Source organism: Meleagris gallopavo, chromosome 4 (assembly GCF_905368555.1).
Source record: "Meleagris gallopavo chromosome 4, MGAL_WU_HG_1.1, whole genome shotgun sequence".
Taxonomy (NCBI): Eukaryota; Metazoa; Chordata; class Aves; order Galliformes; family Phasianidae; genus Meleagris; species Meleagris gallopavo.
In genome coordinates, this window is record NC_139407.1 from 9,377,232 (window position 1) to 9,402,810 (window position 25,579).

At 43.2% G+C, this 25,579-nt stretch overlaps 1 protein-coding gene across 1 annotated transcript in view; it reads right to left on the reverse strand.

Annotated features, from left to right (window-relative positions):
• MAML3 (mastermind like transcriptional coactivator 3) overlaps positions 1–25,579 on the reverse strand; it is a 197,070-nt gene that overhangs the window by 52,952 nt on the left and 118,539 nt on the right. The window contains exon 2 of the mRNA XM_085222102.1: positions 18,671–20,158. Within this exon, the coding sequence (XP_085078228.1) occupies positions 18,671–20,158 (1,488 nt within the window). The remainder of the gene's footprint in view (positions 1–18,670; positions 20,159–25,579) is intronic.

A 25,579-nucleotide genomic window follows, 5' to 3' on the forward strand; every position in this document is an offset into this window, starting at 1 on the left:
GCTGACCTTGACTAGCAACATCAAGATAAAAGCTACACTGCTTGGCCTTCCACTGTGATTCCACAGAGGTGGGTCACTTGGTTAAGTCTCTCACTGTAAAATAAGACAGCTTGAGCAGAGACACGCACTAAGAGCACTCCTCCCATTCACAAGAGGCATTAGAAGATAACAAGATACGAACAAAAATATGTCGTGGAAACTGAAGGAAAAATGACATGAAAGAGATGAAGAAACAAGGGCACACCATGTCCTTTGTCCCTCAGTGTAATCCCATAGCCCTGCAGCACAGCACCACAGAGAAGAGGAGGACCTCATGCTGCAGCTCACATCAGCAGAACTGAAGCTTTCAGACTGACAGCCAAGCAGTCCTGCAGTGATTGCTCAAACATTAGTTAGGCAAAGGATGCCCAAACTCACGTGATGTTAGGCATAAAAGAGGTCCAGCCCAGCTTGCATTGAGGGTATCACTGCTCACCTTGATTTTGTGCTGGCCAACTTTGGGTCAGTGCCAAGTGACAACAGGAAAGGAACAGAATCTGCACAAATGATTAATTTCTCTTAAGAGTGGAAGAACAGCATTGTTAAAGCAAGGAGAAACATAGCCACCCTGAAAATGAGCTTCTGCTCAGAATACCTCCTCTTGCTTTACACCTCTGATTTTCACATCAATTTAAAGGAAACTATACAAACCTCCATGAGCAATTATACTCATGACCTAGTTATTGTTTCCCTGGGAAACTCTGAGGTGTCTCATAGCATTTCTTATGCTAGGATGTAGTATCATTTAGTATCACAAACTGCAAGTCTTGGGTTTTCTCCTTCTGCCTATTGTTGCAGGTGTCAGGTTCAAACTTCCCTTGGTAACCAATACTTTTTTAAAACACAGAACCTAAGATTCTCTCATACACTGGGATGGCAGGACTCGAGGCCTGCCAAAGACAACGCCAGATATCCATGCCAAAACACGAGCTGGAAAACAGAGACCACAGTTCTCACTCATCAGCCCTTCTGATCCTCAGAAGTATGCAGGAGACACAAGAAGGTATTGCACCTACATGAGGCTGGATATTAGGAAAAACTTCTCAAAAAGAGTAATGGAACAGGCTGTCCAGGGAGGTGGCGGAGTCACCGTCACTGGAGGTGTTCAAGAACCATGTGGATGTGGCACTGAGGGACATGGGTTAGTGGGCATGATGTGATGGGTTGGCAGTTGGACTAGATAATCTTGGTGGTCTTTTCCAGCCTTCATGACTACATGATCTCCTCAAATGAGAGCATGCTCCCTGCATTCCCATGGCCAATGGCTATGGCCACAAAGAAAAAAATCAGAAGGAAATTAGCAATTTCATACTGTTTGCTGTTATACTCAGCTCTTTGTTTTACTGTTTTGGTAGCGAGAAAGTATACGTACCTTCGACCCTTTCCTGTGGAGGTGACTAGGGTAGCAATTTGCACAACGTTCATTTTTAGTTCTCTGAAGTGAATACAAGATTTACATATGCACATTTTCCTCCAAAAATACAAATTCAGAGGACGCAGTAGGACACATTTCTTCCGCCCAGGCAGCCCGTAACAAAAATGAAAAACCTTTGTTTTCTGACATTATAGGCTGCTGCAGGCTGAAAGGACAGGCTGCAAGTGCCTCTACATGAGCAGGAGCCTCTGAATGGGTGCAGAGACCCACATTTGGGCCACAAGGCAGCACTGGGGGATGTCAACGATGCCAAAGAACGCCAGGCAAACATGCCCACAGGCAAGGAGGAATTTGTCTATGCCTTTAAAACTTGTATCTTAAATGTGTCACCCACACAGTAGTCCAAAGATGGGCAACACGCTCACACCTCCCTTAAGTAGGAAGAAAGCATTTGTTCAAAAAGACTGCCTGTATCTGAGCCACGGTCATCTCCTGTGTGCAGCTGAGGCAGGGAAACCAGATCCCCCCTAGGACGCTCTTCCACATATCACCACGTATGTGAGTGACAGACATACGTGGTGACTACTGACAGGTGGCCTGAAACTTGGGAATTTGTTCCACGTTGTGACTTCTTAAACTTCACTCTGCTGGATGCAGACTCAGAAGCATTCTGTGGACAGCATACTGTCTATACGGGGTGCTGAGCCTTGCCTCTCTCCTTCTCTTTCTTCAGGTATTTATCCAGCTTTTTTTTTTTTTTTTTTTCCCCACCTCACACAGACTGCTTGCAATTGATACAGGAGAAAGTAGAGGTCAGAGGAAGAGTAAAGACACATAATCTAATTTTCATTTTCTCCATTAATCATGCACGATTTCAGCCAGCCATTTAACAAGGTGGAATTCAAAAGCGATTTCTTCACAGATGAGGGGAAATTCACTTTAATTTCTGCTGCTGCACAGAGCGGTCTCTTTTGCTTACACTGGAAAGTGGAATCCCTGTGCCCAAGAAAACCTACACTCACCTGCGGGTTTTGTAAAATGTTTAAGCTAAATTTAAAAGTACTCCTCTCAAAGTGTTGGTTCTTTGTGGGAGCAGTGTTTTTTTTTGGTTGGAGGAAGGGTGGGGGCTATGTATCAATGCAAGCCCAAATTTTGATACGAACTTGACAATAATGATCTATTTGAAAATATCCTCGCTCACAAGTAAGGAATACTGCAAGTTCCCTGTATGTGTAGAATTTGAAGACACCTCTTACAGACTCTCAGCCAGTTGCCAGTCTCCCAGTTTGTCAGGACAAAATCACCTCTCTCCTAAAGTGAATTGATTCTGGAAATGAAAAGAAAAAAAAGTGCACTCATCATAGGTAAAGCCAACAAGATTGGAAGCATCAGGCCTTGGACATCCACAGATGAGGCAGCAAAACGCACCTTATCTTTGTCCTCAGCTAGAGTTTGATGAGTACCGCAATATTTGCTACCTCAAAAGATGATGAAGTCTATTCCTTGGTTCATTTATCTATGTCATTTTCATTTACTTATTTGTAAAAAGTAGCTGGACTGTGTGGAGAGGAAGGTATCTCTCTAAGGATTAAGAACGATCCAATGCAGCTGCACTGGGAGTAAGGGCTGAGGAACCCACCAAGGTCTATAGCGAAACGTGCACCTTCTTCTCAGTGATCACTTACTTTTCAAGAGGAGAAACGACTCCCACTCTCCACTGGTATGTGAACTCCAAAGAGCCCAGTATCTCCATACTCAAGGAAGCTTCAATATTTCATAAGGTTTCCGTATCAGCTGTGCACGCCTTGCTCTCCTTTCCATTTGCTGGGCTTTTGTCATGCAGAGGAACAGAGCAAAGGCCAAGCCCAGACTGAGAGGCCCACCATCCTTTGTGCCTTCCTGAGTAACCTGGAGAATCCCCAAACAGAAAAGGTGATGTGCTTGAGGAACGCCCTTCTCTCTTTCTCTCAAAATGTATATTTGAGCAGAAAGAAACATTTAACAGCTGATTCCTTCATCCTGTAAAGACTTCAAAGAAACAGTGGGATGTTTAAGAAAAGAGAAGTGCATGTGCACAGAGCAGGATAATATTTGAGTATGTCAAAGACTGAGTTGCTGACAGTGACTTCATCTGTTTCAGAAGGAGCTGAACAGTTCGGCTGTTACTGACAACGCATTTGCTAAGACAGCATTGCCACTCAGGAGCCTTCCTTCTTTGCTTAGATGACAAAAAAGTGCTGATCTGCTCCAGGAAAAAACCCATGTCCTCCAGCTGCAGCCCTCCCCTGGTTGCCAATCTTTCTCTAAAAGGTCATACCCTTAATTCTGAGTGTATCCAGGCTTCTTTAGTAAGACCACTGATTTAAGCAGAAGTACCATGATTCCTAGGTCCAGTCTCTAAGTCCCCAGAGATATTTTCCAGGTCCAAGCTATGTCAAGTCCTAATGCAGGCCGTGGAGAGGTGGTGTTTGGAACAAGCTCCTTTGGCACAACTCCAATAGAACCGAGGTGATAAGCAGGTGAAATGACAGATTTTTTATGGTTCCTTTTCATATTCCATGTTTGGCACTGATAGTCTTAGAGGCTAAGAAAGACTGGGGAGATCTGAGAGTGGCCTTTCAGTATCTAAAGGGCTACAGAAAGGAAGGGGACAGACTCCTCAGCAGGGTCAGAAAAAGCTACACACTCCAGGAAAAACGAAATATTACTTTAGACAGTGCAATTTTTCCTCTACGGAACTGGAGTCTTATGTCCCCATGACTGCTAAGAAAATCCGAACAAACCAACGCAAGGCACTCCTGGGTGACGTTCTTAATTTTCAGAAATGACACTTCATAATGTTGAAGGGATTATGGAGAAAGTAATCATCCCTTTCCACGGGGCCAAAAGAGGATGAAAAGCTAAGATACCTTTTTAAAGATGCGGTTTTGTAACAAGGAGCAGAAGTTCCAGCCACTGCAGCAGAAGCACCTGCCCACATGAGCTGAGGTACAAAGAAAACTGCCCCCAAAGCACACCCTCCACACAGCTGCATGCAGCCAGCAGTGGAAGGCAAGGCAGCAGACACAGCCCCACGCTGTTTGCCCTCCAGCATCAGCTGCCCTTTCGGCTATGCCGATGCAGCCCCTGCAGGGCTCACTAGGGGCAGAGGAGAGGATGCCTACTGAGGTTTAGAAAGAGAGAAGTAATAAAGTTGCAGAGAGAAAACGTTCAAAAAATGACAAGAATTAAGGATCCAACCTCCACTTTCTGTAGGATTTGGGGCATCATCTCTGCCCTTTTGAAAACTTCCCTTTGCACATGCAGAATACAGCAGTGTGCACTAAGATGTGGTAGCTACGGCCCAGAGCAAAGGACAGCACCACTTACCCGCTCCCTTCGTATGACTGTTAAAACTTATTTTTAGCACTCCAACCAGAAATACTGTGAAGTTCAGGAAAAGATCTTCTACATGAACACAGGTAAGCAATTACACATAATAATGAAGTGAGTTTTCACAATCCCATTACTAAGCAACCTATTAGCTGTTCGCATTGCAAACAACTTGATAAGGTGCTGAGCCAAAATACATTTTGCAAAGCATAAAAAAACAACTGTTCAGAGATCGCAGGGGCAGGGCTAGCTTAGCGTAGTGTTTTCTGTTTGTCTGTTTGATCCAAAGGAAGCCACACAGAGCTAAAATGTTGGCTGCTTAGTCTGATTTTTGCTAAGTGTGTTTAGTGAATTAAATATTGCAAGGAACCCTGGGGTGTGCAATCATATCTCTGCTAATACACTCTTATATTCTGACAGGGACGCTTAACAGCATGAAATAATCCTCTTCAATTTACAAAAGCAACTCCCAACCTCTGAGTTTTAAACTATCAGTGATCGATCACTTGCAACAAATACAACATAGCTGCTCTGTCAACAGACTGGATTTCATAGAAGGGATTGTATAAGTGGACTGTTTCCCAGTCAAGCATTTTAATGAGCATCATCTTTTCTCCATCATATACTGTTCTAAGCAGGAGAATGTAACTTTATTTGCAGAGGGATAGAAAAAGAAGATTATGCAACAGGAAAGCAAAGACAGATATGCACTGAGGGCAATTAACACAGATATATATTAATAACGTCACCATCTGTATGCAAAACGCAAAGAGAAACAACAAACACTCAAGCTTATATCTAGAAGAAGGAATAAAACCCAAATTCTTTTCAAAAACTCAAGATTAAAAAAATCTGATGTGTGCCTTTTAAATAGATAAAGTAGTTCAACTTTGGAGCGATTTGAGATAATTTTTCATAACCTTAATCTTGTGGCTGGAATGCAGATACTATGGTGATGAGTTCATTTGGTGACGAAATTATTTATATGACACAGAAAAAATAGAACAGATTCCCATTCCTGACCAACAATCATCTCATTTAAAAGATACGCATACGCTTTTAAGAATAATGACAACAAATTCTTCAAATTCTTCTTCCACCTTCTGCAGCTGAGCCAGGAGACATTCATCCAGAATAAGCATGAAAAACACTTCTTTTTTTAAATCATATGTTGCTTTTAGACTGAGATTTGTGCTTTTTTTTCTGTACCCAAATCCCTCCTTTGCGGGCAAATGAACGTAAATATAAAAATAAATGTTATAAATATACTGAAAAAGTCTCAGCTCTGATTACCTGTTTTGTTGACACTTTTTATATCTGGGATTGTTTTGCCATTTAAAAAAACAAAGCTACTTAAATGTCACCGAGACATCCAAAACTCACCAAAAAATGCTAGTATTGCCCTATTAAATTTCTGTTATTGTTTTTCAAGTATTGACATCAACACTGAGAACTGTGAATATTGGAAGATAGTACGTACTTTCAGAAAATGACTAAGAAAGGTTATACTGTGAAGTGTCTTTTAAAATCTTAACACAGAGGGGAAAAAGTGAGAAAATTGCATACAGTAGGGCAGAGGGAGGTGGGCTTGAGTGATGTAGAGATATTTTGTTAGAGAATACCAAAATTCTTAGCTTTCATTACTGACCTCAACTTGCCTATTTTTTTTTTTTCTTTTTAAGGAGGACACAGCATTTATGTAACAAGTGATGCGCTCATTTGATGCCAAGCCATGCCTGTGCGCTACTAGCAGGGAAATAATTATGTCACATGTTTATCTCTGCAAGACAAATGTGCCTTTGCACAGCGCCTGACCGCACAGAAGTGCTCCCCACAGCTCCTACGTGGAGTCATGCCAGCCGTGGTGCCACGGCTCTGCTGGCTGGACGATCGCCTGCACCAGGGCACAAAGGAGAAATAAAGTGGCTTTGGCACTCAGCTGTACCCTTACAGGACATCAAGCACCTCTTCTCCAAACTCCAGTCTCACCTTTTGCTGTATGTACCTCTGGCAGTCCCCGTGCAAAGAAGCCCTGAAGATCTTGCTGGCACCAAGTGCCGCAGTCGCTGTGCCAGCCCCTGCTCCAAGTGTCACCACTCCCACTCCAGCATTACCCAGCGTGGCACGGGTATGTGGGAACAGAAAATTGTTTATACGAAGAGTTAACTGTAACAGCACGCGCCCCATCTATGAGTCCACCTAAAATGGAAGCTTAACTGAATATATTCTGGTCAGACTCCACGGGTCTGGTTTTCCTGCACAGGGTAATGCAGGGTCTTGCTGCTGCCAACACCACAAATCCCAAATGCAACACGACAAAGAGCCAAACTGCCCTGTTTCCAAAGCTAAGGCAAGCTCTCCATGCTAATTCTCTGCTAAGCCAAAGCATGGGGCTTTGATTTCCTAACCTCAGGATGTTATCTGGCTCCAGTATAGGATTATCATTAGCTCCATACGTCTGTCCTTACAGCAGGGTCACTGTCATGCCATATGCCACTTGGACAATCTTTATTCTTTCTAGAACCTTTTTTTGTTTGTTTTTTTAAATCACAGTGTTCATCTGAAAGAATTTGGATTCTTCTTGGCTTTCAAAATCTGCTTTGCATTGCTAATGCTTGGGGCTGTAGGCAAAGTTGCATTGGAGAGACAAAGAAAGAAGAGATGCACTAAAAACCTCTTAAGACATAAAATGTCTTGAGGGTGCTCTTCTCCTAAATATGAACAACAACAACCAAAAAAAAAAAACCCAACACAGAGCAGGTTTACTCAATTTCCATTTAGCAGACAAAAGACCAAGTTCTTCTGGAAAGCAGCTTCTATCTACAGCATTGACTCAGTGAATACGTCTGAGTTGCACCACTGAGCATGAGACCTGAAAAGAGCACATCAGGCTCCACGTGGAAGTTGTAGCAGGGTGAAAAGCCACAGCATCACCACACACAAGGTGTCTCGATAGCTTGATACACCAGGGCAAATCTCCTACTCACCTCCCTCCAGTGTTGTGGCACAAGGAAGAGTCATCAGTCTCCAAACTGTCACTCTCTTACAGCAGAGTGGCAAACACACAAAAAAATCAGGGAGTCTGGAGGAAGAAGTGCAATGGCTATGAGCTCACCATGCTGGGAGGGTAAGATACAAATGACAGAGGAAGAGACTTCAGGTTGACCTCCTTGCCAGATAAAATCCATTATGCGTGATTAAAACTTAACAAAATGCAATCACATTAAAAATGACTATCATGAAGTGCACCGTGATTTACTGACTAAATGAATGAGAAATTTATCTGAATAAAATAGTCCTAGCCCTACTGCATCGGTAGCGCATGATAAATTGCTGATTGTGAGAAGATCATCGCTTGCTGTTGGATGACATACATGCATTGATTTTTCCTAACAACGATAATTAGCATAATAGCATCTCCACATATATTACATAAAGTTTCCTCTTAGCAAGCAGAAAATATTTCAAGCCTTCTGGTCCCAAACTGCAAAGAATAAAGATGGAAAGAAAGGATTTGCAAACTGCCTCGTTGTCCTTTATTATGCAGATCAAAGGCCCAGCCCACTGGATCTTACTTAACCTTGAAGAGATGGGAACAACATTCAAGAAAGCTCTGGCATTGTTCAATTAAGCCGTGATCACAGTGGGGTGTTTTTACATGGCGATGATCTAATTTTGTGAGGCCAAAAAAAGCCTTTGGAAAAGAAGAATCGAATCCCAAAGAAGTAGAAAAAAACATTTCTCCAATTTCATTAACACACAGGGGGCAGACGGTGCAATCCTTGCATAAGTGCTCTCATTGACCAGGGCTGTGTAGGTGAGAAAGCACTCACTAGGTTCAGAAGACACAGACTACTAATGGGAAAATAGAAGTGGTGGAATAGGTCAGGAAAATGAAGGAGACATCCCACGTGATTCGCCACTAATTGAAAATCAATCACAATAAGCTGCATTTTTTGCTTTGAAAAATCTGTGAGGTGATAAAACACCACCTTAGAAGCAATACAGTACCTCACTGCTCAGCATCTCCAGCAGCACACAGATTTCAGGCTCGGCCATGAGAATATTCCAAATGGCCATACTTTTTCCAGAGGAACGGGTTCTTTGGTAGCATGAACAAAACAGCTCGTTTGTCTGCATTAGTGCTCTGCATTTCTTTGACACAGTACGCTGCACCAGAGCAGAGGCCTGAGCAGGAGGAGAGGAAAGCAGAGCCCTAACCTGCCTTGGGTGAATTCAGTAATACTGGAGCTCATACTGGCCACTTCACTACCTGACACAGCAGATGAGATGCTGGAAGCTCTCTGAGGACTCCCAACACTCCCACTTGGCTCTGACCACTGCACAGAGCCAAAACACAAGAGCCCTGTACATAACACCTTTGTGGGGCAGCTGGTGAGCAGAGCAGATATGTAAGATGATTCAGATGCTGGGGAGAAGTTCAAACTGTAAGGGATTTGGGTGCTCCAAACGGCAGTTCTCCACCCTCCTAGACCCTCCAGCCACTACTATGTTGTCTCTGACCTGATCCTTTTCCACCCCTAAAATCATATGCTGGCACCTGGCATGCCAGCTATGCCCAGCCAGCACAGCCTGCCCCAAGCTGTGAGCGCATCTGTGGGTGACACCTGTGCCCCTTCAGCAGAGCCCTTGGAAGACAGCCCACACTGTATGCAACCAGAGCAGAGGATGGTGATTTTGGCAGTGGTTTTCGCTCATATGGGAGCACTGGGAAGAAACGAGGGTGTTACACTCACACTGCCTGCAAACCAGCTGCAGGAACTGGGCAACTGCAAATGAAAACTTCTGCATCAGCAAACCCAGGGACTGCCCTGGTGTCATGGTGTGAAATCTCCAGCCAAAACCCAAAGCATAAGCTGCGTGAGGCACGGGAGGCTGGCAGATAGTGTACTGCACATCTGCCCACCGTGCTCTTACACTGCACGGAGCGAGGCTGGTGGCCACAAGAAACACTCTGGGAAGCCACCAGCCCTCCCAAAAGCCCACACATCCTTCTTGGTGCTGGACTGGTGACCCCTAAATGGGGATATGAAGGAGGGAAATACTGCCTCACAGTAACCACAGACATTACATTTTACCATACATCCATGTGCACGCTATGTACATCATGTGTGATGTATGTAGTATTTCAGAAATGACTGGAAAGGCTTCAAGTATTTTGATTTTACATGTCTCTTGTTGGGAACAGTGAAGCTATCTTCAAACGATGGGAACAGTTTCATACCATACAAGAAAAGGTATCATTAACAAGGCTTAAAAGTCACAACAGAAATCACCTGAAATTACTTTTACATCTATAAGAATACCAGAGCTTACGACTGCCTTCTACTGCTGGAAACATCACCTAGTGGGAAACTGCATGTCACTGGCAATTCTATAATAGAAAACTCCTATATAGACTTTTTTGCTTCTACGATAAGCTTGACCCAGTGAAGCTGTTCTGTAGTTTCAAGTGTCAGAGTCCAGGCTGAGATGGATTAGTGGGCAGACTGAAGGTGAAGTAGCCAAATTTATCACATGGATGGTGCCACCACATCAGTGAAATTGCACCTAGGATCTTCCAGTCCTTGAACTGTCTCAAGACTGGTTAAAAAAGCATTTGATATGACAACAAATACTTCATACCATTTCCATCAGCCCGAGGCTCATGGACCACACAAAGCCTCGGTGTCTGCAGTGATCTCCTGCAGAGTGACAAGACTGAAAAATAGTTCTGTGCTAGTTAACAGATAAGAAGGGGAGGTAGAGAAGGAAAAGCTGATGAGGAGAAACAGAGGGAAAGAAGTACACACTGGAAATCAATTCCCTGGAATGCGCATATTGGACAATCTTGGGAATTCTCCTTTTTCCAGGCAATACTATGTACCAGAAATAATTTATAATGCAGATTCTTTTGAGGATGTTACCTCTCAAGCCTATAAGGAACATCACATCAGATGGGGAGGAAGCATCTTCACTGGGCAGAGCTTGAACTCCTTCTAGGCTGACCCTTTAAAAATCTTTTTATTTCTGTATTTCAAACATATTGTCTTTCCCTCAGTTTCTCCACATAGCAGAAGGAAACAGAAGGCAGCTTACAGATACACCTGTATTACTTAAATGCTTCAGCTTGCAGCAAGGAACTGGGCAGAAAAGATTTTATGGAAGGATGCTAGCACAAGCAGCCAAGGACTAGGCTTGTGGAGGGAGGAATATTTCATACTGTCTACATGAGAAGCAGAAGCAAAAAAGAGACAGCTAAAACATAAAAGCATGACTTTGTAATAGAGCTGATGGACTTGGCCTTGCTCTCTTCAGAGATACTTGGCCTTGCCTAGACAGCTCCCTCTGAGCGTGGAGCAAGAGCTGCTAACAAGCTCCTGCTGGGTGCAAACAAGCAAGCCACCTTCTTGCAAGATGTGTTGACACAGAATTTGTGGTTTCTTCACAACATGTAAGACATTCTTGCAAGCTAATACACACAAAATGCTTCCCACACGCAGGAAAAGAGGCTAAATAAGGACAGGAGAACTCAATACATGTATGCTAGTACTGCACGAGAACAAAGAACTGAGGAACCAACAGACTGGTTTCTCTCCCCAGTGACAAAGTTGGCTGTCTCGGATTTAATGCTAAGCTGCTGAACAATGGCAAAGAAAGGGCAGGTTTCCCACTGCTCATGAGGAATGAAATCTTTGCTGAGAGCGCAGAAGCCACATTCTTTAGCAAATTAGATGCATCAGCTAGGATTTGGCAGAACCTCCTGAATGCACTCCTAACCACTTACTGAGGCTGTCTTTCAAGAGGTATTACACAATTGCAGACCACGAAAAGGCTAAAAGCCATGAACTGTGGCAAACAAGGATGAGTGACAAGGAGCCACCAAAGACCGGACAATTACTTTTCTTCTGAAAAGTATTATTTGGACTGAATTGGGAACATTAATTGGTATTTATTGATGTTTTCCTCAAGCAAAAGAGTTGGCCTACATTCCTGCATGATACAGCAGAGAATTTTCTCTTTCTGGCAGTGCCTAGCCTTCCTTAAGATATCTGTATATTTTACTCCTCTTCCTGCATCCTTTTTCCTCTTCTGCCACGTCTGGCAGTTTCCAGAGCAGCACAGATAGCTGTGGACAACTTCAACTGCATCATTTCTAGGTTTCTGAAATGAAGATGTCAGTGCATGTAAGCTTGAATTAGCTGCAAGATCTCTGAGATGGACACCATCACTTCTGACACACAACTTCCACACCCCACACAAGGACCCAGGCGGAGCACTGCCATGGCAGAAACCTTCAGATTTTCTTCCCTTGCAGCACTGGGTGCTGTCAGCTCACCCAGAGTACAGCAAGTGCTGCTAGTAGCAGTGAGATTCCCCTCCCCTCCCACAGCAACTTGTTATCCTGCTGCACTCTTGGCTCTCTCAGGACGGGCTCGGTAGGAGGGAAGGCAGCAGTTTGCCCCACTCTATTCCCTGCTCCCAGCCTGGCCTCAGCTGTGCCAATACTCAGCCTTGGGAAGGCAATAGCCTGCTCCCAGCCAGCCTGTAAACAAGGCAAGAGCTGTTGCAGGAGATAAAGGAGGACTCACACAGCACCAGGTGCTGCAAATATTACTTCCCTCTCCAGCAAAACAGCCTCTGGGGGAATGCACACCCCGTGGTTATTTTCTCTGATTTCTCCCCCAGTCAGTGTTCCTTCTTTTGTTTACTTGAAAGCAGAGCTATGGGCAGAGGGAAGGAGCCACCTACATGGCAGGCTGAAAAATGATAAAAAAAAAGAACAAGATGCAACTTGTTTTTAAGGTAAGCACAACCTGTTAATAGTTTGAAATAGACTTTTTAATTACAGGATACCCTGGAAGTATTTGTAATTTGAAATGTTTTCCATTAAGTTTCATTTTTTAGAGTCAAGAGTGGATGAAAGAATCAAAACTTTACTTTAAAAAGCATTCTTCTGTCCCATATAGGTAAAGAAGAGTTGGAAAACAAGAATCGTAATGGAGGAGAGCTTTTGATTTTCCAGGGGACACCAGAATACTGAATTCCTGTCACTGTCCAGTATTGAAAGCATCTGCCATTCCATGCTAATTAGGTATGCCCCATGCTTAGAGCCCACGGAAGAGCATGGTATAAATATCCCAGGATGCTCAGTGATGCTGTGTTGTCAGCTCATGACAGATCCAGCCGTAAAAGCGTGTGGAAAGAACACGATGTTACATCATTGTGTATTGACAATAAGAGTATACATAATAAAGAAGAAGAGTGAGAGATCCGTGAACAGTAAGAAATGGATCATGGCTAGTATTGCTGAAAGCAGGTAGAATGGGTTACAAGGCTGGAAAATGAAAAGTGATGATGACAACCTGCCTAGTAAGGGAAAAATGGGGGAAAAAAAAAGCAGGAAGGTGTAGCTCTGTATATAAAAATAATGGTGCTACTGGCTATAGATACTTCCAAATCACCATGTTTTGATATTACTGCTGTAACTAATAAAACTTGCTTAGTATTGGTTGACGTACATTGTATCATCAGGTGTATGTAAATAACAGAGCAAACTGCTTTATGCCACAATCTAGATAGTACAGAAAAACGTAGTATGCTATTGTGAATACTTCAAAATAGAGGACACTAAACACACTCCTTGTGCAATCAGTAATGCACATTTTCAGCTTCTAAAGGTAACGTAAGACAATTTCTTTAAGGACAAGAATGACTCTGAGTCTCTGAATCTTACAGAAACTAGACCAGAACCAAATCATACAATGTATTTTAACAAGTCTTGAAAAAGTGGTGAAATTTCGAAGAATTGGAGACTTGCCATTACAACTGTGATATTTCAGACAAGGAAAAGACAAGTTATTGTGACATGTCCCAGCAAAAGGATGGATTTCAGTTCTCTGTCAGCGATGATTCAGAGGATAAAACAGGAATACCCATCAGTGTTTTCAGGAAAGTAGGTTTCACCAAAGATAGCTATGTTTTTCTCATGGTAGAATTATTGGTTCAGTTGGGACAAGAGAACAGTGCTTTTATCCTTTGATTTTGCAAGGCTTAGACTAGAGAAAAACATTAGGAATAAGGAATGAACAAAGCATGTATTAGGTTAGAAAGCACACACACATACAGATCACGAGAGTTAGCTAATATAAGCTAACCAGAGTTCTTTTTAGCTCTCTGTTGTGGAGATCGATCTTATCCAAGTGCTGTTAACATTTGGTTCCAGTGACTGATGTTATTCTGACCTCTTCCCTAGAAAACGGGCAGATGATACTGGAAAGGTAAGCACTGGATGGCCCCGCTAGTATTTACAAATCATCTAGTGAGATTCCATCCAAGTTAATTTCCATTACCTTTCTGTCCTTAAAAGTCTATGGGAGATTGACTTCTGGGGAACAAACTTTTGCATCAAAGGCAGTCAGTGCATTTGAACTCCAGTGCAAACCTTTTGTGGAAAACAATGGTTACAAGTCAAGCACAGCACAGACAGGCATTCACTATGTCTCTATAGAAAGTTCACCAAGCAATCCTCGAAGTGTCAGTCATTATTTCCACTCTATCCTATTTCCCCTAAAATCTAGTGAGACAGTTGTGTTTCTGCTACACTTTCATGTTGTGAATACAAATCTTTAGACTTTCTTCTTTACTTTTAGCTTACCCTGGAAGTAAAGAACCTCAACAGTCTCTCTTTCTCACTGTCCCAAAGACAACCTTCAAAAAGTATAAAACCTTGCACTATTCCAGGGCGAAGCACACCTTTTCACTTGGAAAGGACAAAGACAATTACATTTCGGAACGTTCTTTGGACACACATCTCCCTTTATCCTCTGCATACAAAAACAGACTGAGCAGATGATGCATCTTCAATTTGCCACTAAAACAAAAGACAGAAAAGAGAACTTGAAGGTAGTTCTTCCAGTATGGTGTCAATTCTCCTCTTCATTCACACCCCTCTAATTTCAAACAATGTAACCAGTGGTTTCAATAGGAACTATAATTGCGGCATCCTCACAGCCTCATGCAGGCAAAGAGCGGCAGTCTAGTTTTATTTTTCTTACACCCACAGAGAATTCTGTTTTGTTTCGACCTCTCATTACTCTCCCTCCCTCACTTGGCTCCGAACATCAAATTCTCTCTCAGCCATTCAACGTCTATTCCATTTGGCTGCTTTTTTCTTACCATTATGCACACATATTGAACAGCTGGAACCAAGAACAGGCACAATTAATGATTCTGAAATTCTCCAAAGAAAACGTCTTTGCTTTTCCCCCATTTGAAATTATTTTTGGTTTAAAAATAAAGGGGAAAAAAAAAAAGAAGGAAAAAATGCCTCCCATTAAACCTTACACACACCTTCAAAAACTAAATGGAACATTTTGGGTTAAAGCTCTACTTTTTTAGAGAAAAAGTTGTTTCATGGTTGCTTTTATTCCTTAAATCACATAAGAACTCCTAACGGGCCCCTGTTGCATCTCGGTGCCAAACCAATTTCTTTTATTATTGCACAGGAACCAGAACAGCAGAAGACCTCTAGCCCTCAAATACCTTACAAGTTACCAGCCCTAGGGAAAAATTGTGTTTGATGCTTTAGCCTATAGCCACAGCAAAGGGAGAGCAACAGCAGTATCCATGAGAAGGATGAGGCTAAGAGGCATTAAATGCCACATCCTCACACAGGAATAAACACTCTTAGGGCAGATCAGGGTATCTGGAGCAAGGCTAAGAGCAGGGATTTCCAAGTAAAAACCTGACCAAGTGGAGAAAAATTAGGCATGAGGGGATGCTGGTAGCAGGATAGAGTCTAGCTGAATGTAGATGTGATCATGGATCTTATACTCAGTCCTGCAGGAGTGGCCTGTACTACCTTCTACCTCATGCTGGAAAAAATCTCCTACTTCAAAACCCAAAGCAGAAAGCAGGGTCTGTTCCATGGAAAAACAGAAAAACGCCTCACCCAGCGCTTCCTTGAAGAGAACAAGCTGTAGGACAAAATGAAGGCTATCACGTTGCAGGGTGTGTGCTTCTTTCCCATCGGTGCAGAGGGGCTTACAGGCACAGTGCCAGTCCTGGTCTGCGCAGTGAAGCAAAAGACCACTGTGTCTGACAGGAACAGCTTCAACGCTGACGTTGCAGAAAGCCTTTTGCTAGACACTGGTTTTGCTGCTGTCACTGACATCGAGCTAAGTGCTCTCCTTTCTTCACAAGAGCATTTGACCCAGCAAGCCCAAGACACCAGCCCTGAGCACCAGCCACTCACCAACACGTCTGTAGGGCAGCTGTGGCCTCCACACAGTGTCCAGAAGGCCTCAACAGACCAAATGGTGTCTTCTCTAAAGTACTCTGACTGAAGTCATGAGTGCATTCTGTTCATTAACAACACAGCGGTCAAAATGGACACAGGTTAAATGAATGTACGTAGTACACACGCACACAACTAGCTATACTTGGATGACAGCAGTACGCACAAAATAAGACCAGGTGTGGTCTTTTGTACATGTCTGATTCTCCTTAAGTCACGTTCTGGGTCTTGATCATTCCCCCGACAGCAGTCATCTGACAGAAACATATGGTCACTGCTAGCCACGTAATACAATAGCTAGAACTCTCTTTCCCTTTAAATAGCATTTGTCAAATCCTCATGATTATTTAAAACAAACACACACACATTTTTACAATTCTGTGTCAAAGACCAAAACTGCAATGAAGGTAGAAACCGTAAGCTCACTGAAAGGTACGCTCCCCTTACACTCAGAAATGTGTTGCAAACTAAAGAGTGCAATCTCCTTATTTTCTGCAGATGATCTGGCAACTCTGACTGTCCACATCCTGCAGTAAGTACTAGAATCAGATAATCTGCATCAGCCTGGGTTCAACTCAACAATATCAACAGATCACTTCACCATCTTTGCAAAAACAATCTGTTTCTACCAAGCACATTTCACAATAATAAAGCTTTCCAATCTTCCACAGAAAAATGCTTTTTAGCGAAGCAGGAAAAGAAGGAATGAAAAAATACATTACATATAGAAATCTATTCTTTTAGCCTTCCTCACAAAACAAAATCCCTTCTGGGTAGGCAAGTGAGTTTTATATAATGAAATACAGATTTGCCTTAGATGTTTTCTTTGTAAGATACAGAAATGACAATATCTGGTCTTGGTTTTGGAAGAATGTCTAGGTTTAAACAAATATCTAGTTTTTCTTATATTATAAAAGGAACTGAGTGAGATTAGATATATGAAATCTTGACTTCCTGTTCATACAGGACAACTGCAGAGAGATAATAACATGAACTTCTCAACTTAGGAAACGCAGGAGATGACATTAACTCTTTCACATAGGCAGTTTTTCCTCTCAGTTTTTTGGTAGGTGTTTGACATCAACAGATGAAACCAAAACTTTAAACATTTGACAGCCTGACCAAACATTACACGCCTCTCAATTACAACCTGACAAACCTGTATCTCTGACTGCAGTCTGAGTTTTAGGTCGTTATCACAGCATTGCTCTAGATAAAGTCTTCACAAAAGGAAGCAGCTTTAGACTGGAAATTTCTAATGCAGTAGGCAAGCAGAACTAAAACACAAACACAAACCTTTGAGCTGTCACCGTACAAGCTGAATCATAAACAGGAGGCAGATGAACGTTTCTTTTTGTTTTGCAATTCGCTTTAAATAATATGTAACGCACTCTGACCTGGCAAACCTCCTGCTCCTCCTATTGGTAGATTTCCAAACACCATAGGCTGCAGAAATGACAATTTTTTTTTGATTCCTACCTGCATTACAGCATCACAGTTATCCATGCTCAGAAGGAAGCACTCCTTGCAGATGACATGGAAGCAGCTAATGTGGTTACACTATTACACAAAACTACCAACCAACAACTCTATCTGTGTACTATTATATCAGAAATCTTGATGTGTTTTGGTGGCACAGCTTCCATGAAAGCATCACCTACTTTGTAAACTCAGTATTACCTTTAATTATTTTTAAATCCCTTATAACAGCATTCTGAAGATTTATTCTCAAGCCTCTCCATTACACCACTGTGCAGACGTTTACAGAGCCTACTCAAGTAAGAATATTCAGCTAGGTGGTAACAGGGCTGTTTGTCATTACTACAACCAATACTCAGTTATTAATTAATTCCAAAATATTCCCCAAGCCTGGCATCTGTCACGCCAGCAGTTAGCATGGAATACAAGTAAGACAGATGCCAAATTACTCAAGCCAACACAGCTTTAGCCTCTTGCTGAAAGTGAGTCAGAAGACTCTACAGATTCCCAATGTTATAATATTTAAGACTGCTAAAGACTCCTTGAAAGTCCTGGAATAAGCCATCTCATATCAGCCATGGTTCAAGCACCGCTAAAACCATTCAGTTCTGTTTACTTTTTCCAATGGAAACCAAAGATATTCAGCACTCAACATCTTCACTCACTGAGCCAAAACGTCAAATGTGTTCACCCCAAGAGCATGAGCCAATCGCTCCATCTTTCTGTTATAATGCTAATTACATTGTGGAAATTAAGCCATACAGAGGTTTGGGATCTAAAAGCATCAAGTTTTATATTACAAGAAAATGAAACAAACTCTCCAAGGAGCAATAACTTACAGAGCGGCCCTATGCACTCATCAGCAGAACAGGGAAGATGCTGGTTCAGAAAAACAGTCATTTAACAACTTATCTTAAACATAATGCAACATAATTTCTGTTATTTCATAAAACGATCAAGCTCCAATATCACATGAAAAATCCAAAAAACATCTGCAATGACATTCCATACTCTCCAGAAAAAAAAAAAAAAAGAGTAGGAGGAGGCCATACAAAGAGTTATTAAATCTCTTTCTGGTTGCCTGCATATTGCATAATTGCACTTACCTGACCAAGGGAAGGAAGTGTTGCATATGCCATGGGCTGGTTCATCATTCCTTTCTGCTTCATGATGAGCATGCGTTTCTGTTCCTCACTCAGGTGTGCCATCTGAGCTTGCATCTGTGGCTGCTGCGACTGCTGCTGCTGTATGTATGGCATCATAGGGTTCTTGCTGGGATTTGCCATTGGTGGGGTCATCCTCTGGCTCAGCTCAGCATTGAAGTGGGTCAGAGGTTTGGTGTTGCCATAAGAAAGCATATTAGGCTGTTTGCTTAAAGAGTTTGTGCCCAGGTTATTTGGCTGCTGATTGATCATATTCATGTGATTCTGAGGGAGGTAGTTATTCATTGTGGTCTTCTGTGGATTGTTTGCCATAGGAGGCACTATTGGGTTTTGGTTGTTAAAGGCTTGGGGATACATCATTGGACTATTTGGTTTCTCTGCACTGAAGGGCCCTCCATACGGACTAGATGGAGGGCCCACAGGTGACCAGCTTGAGGCTTGATTTGGATGCTGCTGCTGCTTCTGCTGCATGAGCTTAGCTCTTTGCTGCTGCTGTGCGGCCATTTGCTTGAGCTGTTCAGCTGGAGACAAGTCAGCACTTGGTAGATTCACCGGTCCAGGCCCTGATCCTGCCACAGTTGCAGCTGCTGGGTTCATAAGATACCCATTTCCAGATCGTGTCTGAGTTTGGCCTGGAGTATGGGCCTGGTTGGGGGTCTGAGGCGACTGAACAACACAGTTTGCTGGTGAGCCTGCAGGGATTGGAGCTGGTGGAGCACTGGATACAGAAGTCACGCTAGAGGCTGTGGAAACATTTGAGAACGGAGGGCCAGAGGAAGATGGCCTCACCTGGGGAGATCCTAATGGAACATGAGCAAATGGGGAATGAGATGGATCGCTTTTGACGCTTGCACTCTCTTGAGTCTCTGCAGCAGGCCTCGTAAGGTCTGGCTCTTTCTTCTCTTCGAAGTCTTCATTGAACAAATCTTGTATGTCATCTTCCGGAACAGTGTTTGCTAGTTCATCTATTAGCTCCTGCCACTCTTGATCATTCAGATTGATGTCTGAGAAGAGTTTGTTCTGATTTGAAAGGGATGTCTCTGAAGTGTCTATGCAGGTAGGATCGTCCAAAGGCTCTTGCTTTAGTTCCTTGTTCTGCAGGACATTAAAACCATCGTCTAACTCACTGCACCCGTTAACTGGGAGCTTTATCTCTGAAAGCCCACCATTTTTACCCAAGTCCTCTAGCCCGCTACCGTGAGTTCCACTGTTCTGCAGGGGCAAGGATGCTTTCATGTCAAGCTGGTGAAGAGGAGAAACAGCAGGCAAAGGCAAGTTATTGGGCAAGCTGTTGATTGCCTCGATGCCTGGTACATCTTTCCGTATCCGCTTGCTGGTTGGAGAAAAGCTGCCATCGCAAACTCCATTCTGCTGCTCTCCATTGAGAGGTGATCGTGCGCCTTCCAACTTCCTTTTTACAGTCTCTTGAAGCTTAAGAGAAAACAAGAGAAAAAAAAAACATTGACCAGTTGCAGAGACAAAGCGCTGATGAGCCTTGCGACAGACACTTATTACCAAGCTGACTAGTAACAGTAGGTTTTAAAAAACAATTAGGAAGCTTCCTTGATTTCATTCCTATGCCTTGATCAATAGATCTAACGATGTCTAAAAATAGGTCTCAGATGGTCTAAAACAAATAAACCAACTCTTCAAAACAACAACTGCAAAAACCAAAACACCCACTCCCCTGAATAGGAGAGCACGGGTCCACAGTTCCAGAAACAGTTCTGTAAAACTCGCCTGTACTCCCCAGACTACCTGAATTTTACAGAACAAATTGAATATTCCAACTTGTTGGTGCCTAATGCAGCGATGAAACTTATGTTTTCACAAAATACTAAGCAGTATCTTCTGATAGTTTGACTCCTTTAAGGAGCCTTCCGTTACATTTTCAAAAACTGAATCACTGAATTTACTATTTATTCTGAAAAACTTTTTTTTTTTTTTAAGTTTCTCCAAGTTTTTGAAAAAATATCTGCAATACAACTGATTGACTTTGTATTGAAATGTGCTGCTGACGCCAAAAAAAAAAAAATCTGAAAAAATTAATTAACGTAGCTTAATTTGAATAGCATTCTGTTCTTTGGCTGCAAAACATATTAAGAATCAATTTTAAATGATTTTGCACAATGCTAACCCAATCAAATCACACACACAAAAAAAGAAAAGGAAATATTGTATGTGGTAGGAGCTAACATAAAAGACAAATAACTAACAGAAATGATAACAGGAAAAGTCCAGGAGAGCAACCAAAATAGCTATGAGAATATTATAAAGAATAACTTATTCATATAAGTTTTATTTTACATTAAAAAAAGAAGAGTAAAGCAGTGTTATGGTGTACAATCTCCTCCTACCACAATCAAACATCGAGTGCTCTGTGTATCAGGCTAAAAAAAGCAGCCTTCTTTAACTCCTGCAAAAACAATAGTGGTGGGGAGGGGAGGAAGCAAAGAGATCACAGCTCTAGAGAACTCCTTCAGGACACACTTGCATCCTTGATACTAGAACAATAGATCACAAAAAAAAAAAAGATTTTATCAAATTTTTAAAGTACTTTTACTGGTATGAAAATCTCAGCCACCCCGCTCCCATCCCTGCCCTAAACTTGAGGTCCTCAACCTTGTTTTTTCCCACACGGCAGACCCCATTCAGTTCTCCCACCCCAGAGGGCAGGCTCCTCTTTCATCCTGAGTGCAAAGCAAAAAAGGCAAGCAAACTCATCTCTCATCCCCACTCAGAGGGAACAGCTCGGAGAGAGCAGCTTTCCTCCCAGCCCTGTGCAGGCCATTGGGAGCACGGCACAGGGCACAGCTGCACACGAGTGGGACACTACGTGGCTCTCACCCGCCGCCTCCCTGCCCTAAAATCCTGCATTAAGCTGGACATCGCTGTTTATTTATGCGGTGTCACTATGGCTAGAGTCTTCCAGCAAGCCTGTTTTCCCTTTGCCCTAAGACCACGTTAGCAAAATACTGAGTTGCAGTGAGAACAGCCATACCGAAGGGCCTCTGGCATGCTTCTAGTGATGAAGAGAAGGCCATGTAAGAAAGACAAACCTTAATTTGTCTTAATACCGAGACAGAGCGCAGTACGAGCGATCATCGTCTGAGAAATAAAACAAAACTGATTCCATACGTTTCACAGCACTTTGCAGGCATCCCTTATGGAACAGGGCTCGGAGTGATGCCATTTCACATTTTACATCTTTTAGTAATTTATCCTGAATATATCACCTTATTTGTACATGAATGTTTACCAAGAGAATCAAAACTATCCACAGGCAAATAACCAACCCTAAAAATACCAGCTCCTAAAGATGTACTCATGCTGTAAAACTTGGATGTCCCCCTGTACAAATATACAAGGACTTCAGTGAAAGTAAAGCAGGGCCAGTATATAAATATTAATATCTTTGTTTATTATGTATTACAACAAAAAGCAGATTTAAGATGGAAACTATTTTCCATCAAATATCAACTGTACAAAGATCTTGCCTTGCTGCAAACAAACAAAAAAAAACACCCAAAACACCCCCAAAGCCTATTCTAAGTCTGTAGCTCCAAATTATTCTCCTTCAGACATTTTTGGGTGTGGGGGACTAAGAGTCAATAAAACAGTCTATTCTCTTTATCTTGTTCGTTTGCTCGCTGAACAACTGTAGGTGGAAAGAAACATAACACAAAGGTTTATTGGAAAGGAACCTGCTGCATACAAACTTCATGGGTGGCAAAGCTTCTTAGCTCCAGTATTTGGGAGGGCAACGGGGTCAGAAAAACAGATGCATCTTTTTTAGGTATGACACATAAATATTCTTAATTTATTTCAGTGCAAGTAGTTGTTCTCATATCCTGGCCTAATTCTCAATCACCGTGTAAACTAGTGGATAGCTTGAGTGTCGCGCACGGACCACAGACAGGCCAGCAGCTTTTGCATTAGGATTGCACAGTGACTTGGAACAGAACTCCAGCACCTCACCTTCCCTCCATAAAAACAAAGCCTGAAGTCAAATATTCTCCTGCAAAGTGCCTTCCACTTCCTTATAAGAAGTAGTGCCTAGCTTGTGCATGTGATTTACAGTGTGCTTCATGAAGACATTAGCCTCAGAGTAGAGATTTATATCTTCGAGCAGAAAACTCTTGATGCATAAAACAAAAATAAAATCCTTGCCAGGTTCATAGGCTTTTACCTTTATTTACACAAAATATTTGGCCGATGGAATTGCATTTCAAAGCAGAAAGCAGGGTGAAGCAGGACTTGCTGTATTTACATGCCTTTGGAGAAACTCTTGTCGCCGAGCAGGAAAAGGTCAAACTTTAGTGGGCTGACTTCTTAAAGGACTCAACTGGGGGGCAGAGGAGGACAGGAGCTGTGCACGCCAACACACAGCTGCACGAGGAGCTGGCCCAGCTGAACTAAACTGCCCTGAAATTTTCAGCAGGGCTGCTCGGACATGCCACAGCACACCCGACACATAAACAACAGAGCACCGAGTCTGTCGGCAGGGCTTTCATCTGCCGGGAGAAGCTGCTTCGCTTCATCCCACCAGCAGCAATTCATTTTTCAAAAGAAATTAGACCAAGGTGCTGTTGTTATAGCAACAGTCAGAGCCACTTACCCGGCCCCATCCCCCCTGCTTATGCTGACTTCAGCGGGCAGCTATTTCAATTATGTATGGGGAGTGACCAGGACGGCGGCTGCTTAGTTCTTTTATTGCTCTTTCAAAAATTTAAAAGAAAAAGAAAAAGGCACAGACTAAATCCTCTTCCTGCCTGTGGAAGCGGAGCACTTCTCACAGTGCCTAACACAGCTCTGCTTCCAGCTGATGGCCAGATGACACGACAGCCTGCAGACACAGGGGCTCGCAGCCTGCAGACACGCTGCAGCAAGTTCACTCCCCAGCTTTTTGCACTGTGCCCAAATGCTCGGCACGTGTCACAGCGGTTGTGTCAAGTGGCACTGCTCAACATGACTGGACCTGACAGATCACCTGAGCAAAGGTGCAACAGGCATAACAACCTCCTCTGAGATCAACAGGGAATAATTACTATCGCCACCAGTTCAGCTCCAACATTTGAAAGGATTCCACATGCCTTGGACACCTGCGTCCTTGCTGGACAGCCTCAGAGATAGCCATTAACAGGCCAACAGTGCAAAAAGGCAACACGGACCACAGCTTGTGACCAGTTTATGAAGTCTTTCAGTACCACAGCAACCTCATGCTGCACAGCTGTCACACAGAGATGAGGCGAGAGCCTCAAAAACAAGATCTCGAAAACAAGAACTGAGATCAGACAAGTGGGCAGGCAAAGCCCAGGGACAAGAGGCTGCTTCCAACAGGTGAAAATACTTTGTGCATCAAACCATCCCCACTATCTGGATTTCCTCATGCTGCTGCACACACCACACCAATGATGCGTACTTACGGGATGAAGCCTGACATAGCAAATTGATTAGGGATTGTAACTGCTCACTTAAAGCACACACTGCACTCCTCCGTGCTGGGCCTGTCTGCCCAGTTCTTAAAGACTGATAGAATCATTAAGGTTGGAAAAAGACTTCTAAGATCACCGAGTCCAATCATCAACCAAGCCCCACCATGCTCATTAACCATGTCCCTCAGTGCCACATGTCTGTGTTTCTTGAACACCTACAGGGACGGTGACTTCACGATCTCCCTAGGCAGCCTGTGCAAGTACCTGACCACTCTTTCTGATAACTTTTTTCTCCTACTATCTAACCTGAACCTCCCTTGGCACAACTGGAGGCCATTACTTCTCATCCTGTCGCAGTTGCCCAGGAGAAGAGGCCGATTCCCACTTTGCTACAACCTCTTTTCATGCAGTTGTAGAGAGCGATAAGGTCTCCCCTGAGCCTCCTCTGCTCTGGACTCAACAGTGCCAGTTCCCTCAGCTGCTCCTCATAAGACTTGTGCTCCAGACCCTTCACCAGCTTTGTTGCCCTGCAGGCCACTGAAGCATCTCAAATACACAGGAAACTCCCATTGTGAAATCTGTTTGAAGCTGGTAAAAGTCTTGCTCTGCCAATCTCCGCAGTAACCTCTGCAGGTTCACTGAGTAACCTCTGCCGAAAGAATGAGGTTAAACTGCTGCCTGTTATCCGAGCAGCTCAGGTCTGCTGGAGACTACCATCGGCCTTGTTTTTGCAAGCAGCTATCTGAAGAACAAACCACTTGTGTTAACAGCAAGGAGTAAAACAAGCTCAGAGCGTCAGGCAAGAGCTAGAAGTAAAGAAAAGGATCAGTTTAGCTGGGTCCATCGGACAGGAGGGGTTAGTGTTTTGAGCAGCAGTTGGATGCAGAGCTAGCAGTGTGCAGATCCTTGCAGAAGCTGCCCGCCCAGCCAGCAGAAGGATCATGCTGTGAGGTCAAGTGGAGCCCAGGAAAGAACAGCAGCAAAAAAGGCACTGCAAGAGGGCAAAGCGGTGGCAGCGCCGTTGAAGTCAAAGCAGGCAAATGCTGTGACTCTGACCACCTGAGGGATGTGCTTCCCTCAGCACTGCCAGAGGAGGGAAAGGGACATTCCTATAGAGGTGAGAGAGAGGTCTACCTCTTCCCCAGGACTCAACTCTGCAGTGCAGATATATCCTCCTTACAAAACAAAGTTTTGTGTTTCCACTGCTCACGTTGTGGGATAAAAGAGGACTTCTAGCTCTATACATATTAATTACAGCAAAACAGAGAAGATGAGCATCTTTTCCAATGTTTGCTGCACTCTTTCATACCACCCATCCTACTGCCGCAAGAAACATTTGCTGCTGTAGGAATTAACAGGATGGAGAATGCCTCACCAATGAAGTATGCAAGAGTGGAGAATATATACAATAAGCAGT